We start from the raw sequence: 8476 nt of genomic DNA, 5'->3' as shown, positions 1-8476 counted from the left end.
TGCCTCAGCTTCCCAAGTAGCTGGGACCACAGGTGCCCGCCACAACGCCCGGCTATTTTTTTTGGTTGCAGCCATCATTGTTGTTTGGCGGGCCCGGGCTGGGGATTCGAACCCGCCACTTTGGGTGTACATGGCTGGCGCCTTAGCCACTTGAGCCACAGGCGCCGAGCCTCCATCTTGATTTATTTACCACCGTTAGACACTTTGAAGTTGCAGACATGCTGTAATAGGGCTTCCCCTAAGTACAAAGTATGAATTATTGACCGCAATACCAGGGCCTCCTTAAATGTGAATAATATGAAATAATAGTACAGAAGAACCTCTGTAAGTGACCACCCATGGGATTGTAACAAAGTGGTCAACATACAGGGGTGGCCAACATAAGGAAGTAGGCCTCCTGTCCTGATATGTACATGTGCTGCATGTCCAGTCTAAGAAAATTAGGTCAACTTAAGGACGTGGTCAATGTAGGGAGGCGGTCAACTGTGGAGGTTCTCCTGTATTTAAATAATAATTTACATAAAGAAAAAAGATAAAATTAAACTTAGTGCCAATTTTTCAACCAGATAAGTATTAAAAATAAGGAACACAATTAAATATCTATATGTCCTTTACAGATAATATTCCAGCATCTTATAAAATGATTAGTATGAAGTGAAGTAAGAGAAATCAACTGCATCACCAGTCAAGGCTTCCTCGTACCTTTACGTACGGGACTCGGTTTTTATCTTCATGAACAGCCAGGTTGGTCTTGGATACTGTAGAGAAGATAATGACAACATGCAGAGAAGAAAAGTTAAAGATGCCGTATTGAAGAAAAATAAAAATTGTGATAGAAGATAAGCAAATCTAATTTCTTTGCAATACGCAAGTTTCAGCCTTTGCTAAGAATGAACACCTAACCCGAAAGCAATAGAATATCTCTATAAATGTTCACTAATTCCCTAAGCAGAGTGCTATAAATTATTCCAACCTCCCCGGACTTTTATTTGTTACAGAACACATAAAGGACAAACACTGAGGTTACTCACCATCAAGTAAGTCCCTTATTTTGTCCAAGTAGATCTCAAAATAGGAAACCTAGTGAAAAACAAATGAAGTTTGGGATAGAAATGCCACAGGATGTGTCAAAAATATCACTATCAGAACTTAGAAAAGCTTCGCTCACGCATGTGTAAGGAGAATAAGAAGAGGAAGTACAAAGTGAAGATTCAGAATCTCGGGGTATCCAACTGTAACTGGCTCTGTGTTCTCTCCCTCCGCTTCCTGCTTGCTGAGCATGGACCACTGTCCATCCCCACATCCACTGTGGTCTCAGTTCAGGTGTAATTTACATCACATGCCAGACAGCCACTTACAAGAGGACCCTAGGTTTACCTTAGATAAATACCAAGCAAACTTTACATGTGACAACAGCCAGAATAGAAAATGTCCTGATTTTACAGCCTCCAGGAGTGGAGAGGAAGGGTTAACCCAACCTTTCACAAGGGGGGAGCAGGGAGAGAGCAAGGGTGAGGGCTTGGAACCAGGGGAGCTCAGAAAGGTGTCTGGGCGAGCTGGTGATGGTGGCCAGCTCTGGGGATTCCAGAAAGTATTCAAAGAAAATGCAACTTACTAAAGATGAATAGACTATGAAAGGGAAAGGGGGCTTTCCAGTTAATTACTCTCAAGCCTCGGTTCCAACACCACGGTCAGGACTTGTTTGAACTACAGAGCCCTGAACCTACTTCGGCCCTGCTGCATCAGAATCACAGACACTAAGGCGTAGAAATCTGCTTCTAAACTCCACAAGCGATTCTTATGCCAGGGGCATCTCAGATCTCTTTTAACTAAATATGTGAGATTCAATCCATATAAAACTAAGACCTCAGGCCTCAATTTTCCCTTCTGTAATGTGAAGCCTTTAGGTTTCATGATGTCAACAATTCCCTCTAGGATTCTGCACTCTGTTACATCTGCCTTCTGCCTCCCAAACAAACTTTTTTCTCCCCTATGTTCACATGCGGTTTTGAAATCTAAACAAGAGACTTGACAATGAGGAAAAGAGTAAAATGGTAAAGCTGGGGTGTGACTACACAAGTGAACTCTCACCCACACATCCCAGCTCTCAGCCAGGGAAGTGAGGACTCCCCAACCCAGCACTGCTCTGCCCTGGTTCACTGTCTTGTTTGTGCCTCCGTCTGGAACCACTTGGCGTCCCAGTTCCCCTGAGATTTGGGGTTCTAGCTTTGAACAGTAGAATCCATAGCTGGGCAGCCTCTCGTGGTTGCCAGTATCCTTAACAACATCTGCCTACTTGAATAGCTGTCCAATCCCTGTCCCTGAGCCCAATCTCCCGTGGATACATCGGTGTGACATTGTTTGAGAAACTCACAACTCTCTATATACAATCTCTCATGCTGTACCCTCCTTGCTGCCCAAATCTTTACGGGTCTGTTTGGCCTCCAATCCTAAACACCTCTCAGCCAACCCTTCCTGAAGCTGACTCAACCCTGGTTCAGTCCATTCTATTAATAGCAGAATTGTCTGATTTTCATCAAGACTTTTCTGTTATCTTCGTAATTTTAAACATATGGCCTTATTTTCAAAGATGACAGAGAAAATGATTTACATCTAAGAAGCAGTCACAAGCTAGAGGCTAGCAAATCTAGTAATTAGAATCCTATTCACATTTAATATAAGTAGAAACAGGATTCTGATTTATTAATTTCTGCTCTTGGCGTGTTTATTGGGGGCAAGGAGTGATTTTGTTATGTTGTCATTTCAAATACTTTGTGAGAACAGGCAAACAAAAAGTAAGTAGGCATGCTTGGCATTAAGACATAAAATGTTCAGAAATTTTTGTTTTTTAAAGACAGTCTCAGTATGTCGCCCTCAGTAGAGTGCCATGGCATCACAGCTCACAACAACCTCAAACTCTCGGGCTTAAGTGATTCTCTTGCCTCAGCCTCCCACATAGCTGGGAATACAGGCGCCCGCCACAACGCCTGGCTATTTTTTTTGTTGTTGTAGTTGTCATTGTTGTTTTGCAGGCCCAGGCCCGGTTTGAACTGACCAGCTCCAGCGTATGTGGCTGGAGCCCTAGTCTCTGAGCAACAGGCGCCGAGCCTCAGAAATGTTTAAATTGAGTCTGTGGGACACATTTTAGGGAGCAGATTTCAGTATTGCATTAATGAGCCTTCTGTTTTTCTTGATTTAGCCTGTCACAGCTCAGTTCAAAATACAAAATATTCAGCAGCTAACTTGCCCACTTACAATTATTATTTATGAAATAAGTAAGCATAACTACAAAGGCAAAACAGGAACCTGGATTATAAAATCCAGCCCTGGAGACTTAGAAAGTGCTGTTCCTTTTCTCCCCCCACTTCATGCTAGGGCTGTTTTTATCTTAATAAGATTCTAACACAGACCTTATTTGGAGGGCAGTAATTGGTTTAACAACTTATTCCAGGATTATCACATAAGAACCCTGCAGTAGTTTAAGCTATTTAAATGCAAACAGCCCTAAAGAAGCCCTAAGCTTCTAAATCTTGATCCCATCAAAGCAACAAGCTTCTGCATCCTTAGACATAAAGAACATGGCAAGGAGGAGAAGCAGGCTTTAGCCAACAAAAGGAACTGTAAGGAAAAGTGGGCGGGTAGCTGTTGCCTTCTTTTTTATGGAACATAGGAAAGGTGTATGGTGTTTAGGGCAGAAGTTTAACACAATGGAAAAGTGCTGCATGCAGTCGGGGCTGGGCAGACCTACAGTCTCCTCTCAGCTTTGTTAGTAACTTGGGTCTAAGCTGGGCCACCTAACTCTGGTCTTTGAACTTCAGTCTCACCGTCTCTAAAGGACCCCCCACCATGGAGGGAGAGACATGGACAGCATGTGCAACTACTGCACACTGGGCCAGTAAGCCCTTCCTGAGGGAATTTGGAATTGCAAATGAGAGAACGTGAAGCAGGAGCTGCCACACTGCCGACCACCCCACCACCAGCGACCACCCCACCACCAGCAACCACCCCACCACCAGCATCACCACCCCACCACCAGCATCACCACCCCACCACCAAAAGAGAGAAAGATGGTCTGGAACAAGAGGAGGAAACAGAGAAAGGCCAGGAGAGCGGGGGGCTGTCATGGGTTTGGGGTTTCTTTGGGGAGGTGATAAAATGTTCTGGAATTAGATAATGGACATGATTGTACACGCTGGGAAATACGCTAAAATTCACCAAATTGAATACTTTAAAAGGGGGGACTTTATGATATGTGAATTATATCTCAATTTTCTGAAAGTTCAAAGAAAGAAAAGCAGGCCTTAGATTTCTGGCTCTTCACACCCTCCCCTTGAAAGGCCAGCTGTCAGATTCTGTATCTTGTAAGGACATCCTCTATTTGCTTAGACTGGTGGCTTTCAGTCACTTGCAAACAAAGGAGTTCTAATGAATACACCCCAACACCAAATTCTGTGATTTAACATGCCAGAATGGAGGTTCGGGTTTAAAACAAAACCAAAATACAAGAAGGAGGAGGCAAAAAGAGGAGGAGAATTCCCTTCCCCAACATTTCCCAGAGCAAACTCCTCAAGACACTAGTCTGTCAAGCGCCAAGGGGGAAAAATGTGTCTACAGTCAAATAAGCTGGGAAAGGCAATTTGGTACACGTCCCCTTTGCAGCCACATTGCGGAATAACATATTTAAATCTGTGATAAATTTAATATTTTTTCCAGCTTATTTGGCCACAAAATGCTTCTCCCTTAGCCCACCATTAATAATATGAGGGACTGTGTTCCATGGAAGACACTTTGGGAAATGCTGTCCTGACCCCCACACAGACACATTCCAGCCATATCTATAGAAATCCACAGAGCAATCAGTAGTTGATTCTACCCTAAGAGAGCTTTTGCTTTCATTATCTTGACATTTCTGGCAAACCATCCAGATAGCCAAATATTAGCCTAAGCTATTAAATAATAAATAGGCTCTGTTTACCATAGGAATGTCATTTAAATTGGATAAGATCTTCTTTTACAACTACACAAAGGGGTGTCCAGTGTCTTCCCTGGAGACTCCATCCCTAGCACTCACCTTGATGTGAAACTCCAGGTTCTCATCCATGGAGTAGATGTGGTCAAAGATATCATGGGCGATCCTGGGAATAATCCCCATGAGTTGAGGGTCATGCAGCTTCCCCTAGTGGGTAAAAACACAAACACAGGCAGTTAAAGAGCACTGGGGAACCTGTGAGGGCAAAAGGGGATCATTCCTTGATTTCTATTTTTACAGACAGGAGCCTCAAGCTGTCCCCCTGGATAGAGTGCTGTGGCATCACAGCTCACAGCAACCTCCAACTCCTGGGCTCAAGCAAGTCTCCTGCCTCAGCTTCTCGAGTAGCTGGGATCACAGGCGCCCACCACAATGCCTGGCTATTTTTTGGTTGCAGCCGTCATTGTTGTTTGGCGGGTCTGGGTGGATTCGAACCCACCACCTTGGGTGTACATGGCTGGCACCTTAGCCACTTGAGCCACAGGCGCCAAGCCCATTCCTTGATTTCATAAACAGAACTCTGTGAAGCTAGGAGCACCCATGTGTGGGCTGCCGGCTCTCCTAGAATGTACCTGACTTGCCAAGAGACCAAAGCATGGCAGAATGACATGTTGGTTTTTTATAGGGGAGCCTATTCTGACAAGTTCTGAGGTCCCACAGTAGGCCCTCCTGCTGCCACTCAAGGCGGCAAATCAGTGTGTGGTGGGGGAGAGGGGGGTGGTGAGGAGGAGGGGGAGGGAAGGGAGCAGGAGAAGGAATGGGAACCCTTGAATATGTACAAGCTGACCAGCACCTGTAGAACCCCAGTCTGGAAACACCATCAGAATTGCTTTACTTAAACAATCAAGGAAATATATTGTCAATTTCTTTTTAAACTCTGATTCCCAGCCTGAATTGTTCCCAATCGTTTTGGGCTGTTTCTAATATTTATATCTACTCTTAGGATATTCTCATCTTCTTTTCCCCCCTTTTTTCCACTCTATTCATTTTATCTAAGGAGTGGGGGGGAAGATAAATTCTACTGCTTTTTTGGACCATTACTTAATCCATTTTTAAGGTCAGAAGCGGCCACCTCTGAAGGCTTTGAAAAAGAGAGCCCATTGGACAGGACCTGATGGAAGATCCTAAAGAAGAGGTCCAGGGGTATTTAAAGCAATGGCCCCAGTGTGGCCCCAGGCACACGGCCTCCAGAGGGCCTTTGCACAAGCCCACAGTGAAAGACACACTGAAGTCCCCCCACTGTGTTAAATCCATCAATGTACAATCACATAATCTCCAGGTCTAAAGTGGTCCCTGGCATCTGTATACCCAGAGAATTTCCCAGACCTTTAGGAAGTTGTAAAACTCTAAGAACAAATAGAACCGGAAGAAAAGCAAAACCCCAGTTTGCTCTTTCAGTCTTCCCAGGATGCCCGCCCACCCTTGCAATTTTGACCCATACCCTTACCCCAAATCTGCCCAATCCATGGAAGATCTGCTTTGTTCTACTCCAATTAAACCCTTTTTGTTTTCTGCAGGGCTCCATCACATAGTACCTCTCCAAAGTGACTTTTAAGTCAATGTCTGAGTTAGCAAAAACAAGAGCTCACGTGAACCTCAGCACTGAATATGGGCCAGAAAGCACTGGCATTACGAATCCTCCTTCGCACACCTGATTCCTGATGTCTCATTCTAATAAAAACAAGACAAAAGCTGAATTCATATAAGTCTGGCTGGAAAGCAGGAACTCCTCTGGAAATGTACTCATCTATTAAGATCCTAAGTCAATAGATATATTGACATTATTATTCTGTTTGTTTTTGTTGTTGTTTGTTTGTTTTTTGAGACAGAGTCTCAAGCTATCACCCTGGGTAGAGTGTCGTGGCATCACAGCTCACAGCAACCTCAAATTCTTGGGCTTAAGCCATTCTCTTGCCTCAGCCTCCCAAGTAAAGTGGCTGGGACTACAGGCGCCCACCACAACACCTGGCTATTTTTTGGTTGTAATTGTCATTGTTTGGCAGGCCCAGGCTGGATTCGAACCCATCAGCTCCAGTGTATGTGGCTGGCATCCTAGCTGCTGAGCTACAAGCGCCGAGCCAGACATTGTTTTTTAGTTCCATTATATAATCCTTAAAAATAGTGATGGCCAGCGCATGTGTATTTCCCTCCACTGTTTATGAGGCTCAGTATAATATGTATCACCTAGAATTTAAGATAAACAGAATAAATAAAGTGCTTAGGGACGTAGGAAGTGCTTAATAAATGTTACCATTTTATCATCCAGTTCATAGCAGGTTCCCATGAAGAAATTGTTGGTGTTTATTTGACCTAAAGAGTCTGAATACATTTCTACCCCCAGACAATTAAGATACACCTTAGGAAAACAGCACCCAATAACAGGGACTCAAATCATGATAACAAATCACATCAGCTATCGTAAACATGTAACAAATCAATGGAGCACTTGTGCTCTGGACTGTGGAGACTGTTGATAGAAATGGTAACTACTTTGAAAACGCAGATCTCTGGCCCAGCACCCATAGCACAGTGGTTACAGTTTCAGCCACATACACTGAGGCTGGCAGGTTCGAACCTAGCCCAGGCCAGTCAAACAACAGTGGAACTGCAGGTGCCTGTCATCCCAGCAACTTGGGGGGCTGAGGCAAAAGAATCACTTAAGCCTAGGAATCTGAGGTTGCTGTGAGCTGTGACACCAGGGCACTCTACCAAGGGCAGCATAGTAAAATTCTGTCTCAAATAAAAAAAGAAAAAGAAAAAGAAAAACACAGATCTCCATCTAGTCTAATGTCATGACTCTTCTCAGCCAATCAAAAGACCTCCCTGTCCAAGCCTCGAGAGCCCTTTCATAATTCACAATAAGCGTTAGCTTCTTCTCATGGTCCTTAGCCAGAGACCAATGACTGATAATTCAAAAATCACTTATAAGTGATTCAACTCCGTTTCCCCAGCTGCCCTCCCTTTCAATGGCTTTACTCCCAATTGATTCCTGGCTTATCCAAGGGCTGACATCCCTTTCTTTGCCTTTGTCAGGGCGAGAACAAGGTAGAACTAGGGATGAATCTGGGGTACCTCCTACTTTGCTCCTTAGCCCTCATCCCAAAATCAACGAGAAAAAAGTGAACGTTCTCATGATAATGCTTCCCATCTCCCAAACCTGCCATGAGCGCCTCCCAAAACAATCTGTGAGGGTGCATGTGAGGATATGAGGAGCACGCGTGTCGGCATGTGTGATATACGTGTAGTGTGTGTGTGTGTGTGTGTGTGGTGTGTGCCTGTGGTGGGGGGAGCGGATATTTGTGTGGAGGAGCTATGATATATGTGGGGTATGTGTAGTGTGTCTGTGTAGGGTGTGTGTGTGGTATCTGCGTGTGGGGTGGAGAGGCTGTGATGTGTGTGGGGTGGAGAGGCTGTGATGTATGTGGGGTGTGTGTAGTGTGTCTCTGT

At 44.5% G+C, this 8476-nt stretch overlaps 1 protein-coding gene across 2 annotated transcripts in view; it reads right to left on the bottom strand.

The window, feature by feature from the left end:
* Positions 1-8476, bottom strand: part of KIF5C (kinesin family member 5C) — a 142130-nt gene that overhangs the window by 68203 nt on the left and 65451 nt on the right. Inside the window, exons 4-6 of one of the 2 annotated variants that reach the window (XM_012807127.1) lie at positions 5072-5176; positions 1032-1080; positions 703-758 (exon numbers count right to left, since the gene is read on the bottom strand). In XM_012807127.1, the coding sequence (XP_012662581.1) occupies positions 703-758; positions 1032-1080; positions 5072-5176 (210 nt within the window). The remainder of the gene's footprint in view (positions 1-702; positions 759-1031; positions 1081-5071; positions 5177-8476) is intronic. The other variant, XM_023515032.1, reaches the window with a different exon arrangement.

This window comes from Otolemur garnettii, unplaced genomic scaffold (genome assembly GCF_000181295.1).
Source record: "Otolemur garnettii isolate 467f Iridium unplaced genomic scaffold, OtoGar3 scaffold00064, whole genome shotgun sequence".
Taxonomy (NCBI): Eukaryota; Metazoa; Chordata; class Mammalia; order Primates; family Galagidae; genus Otolemur; species Otolemur garnettii.
This window is presented reverse-complemented; position numbering and strand designations above follow the sequence as displayed.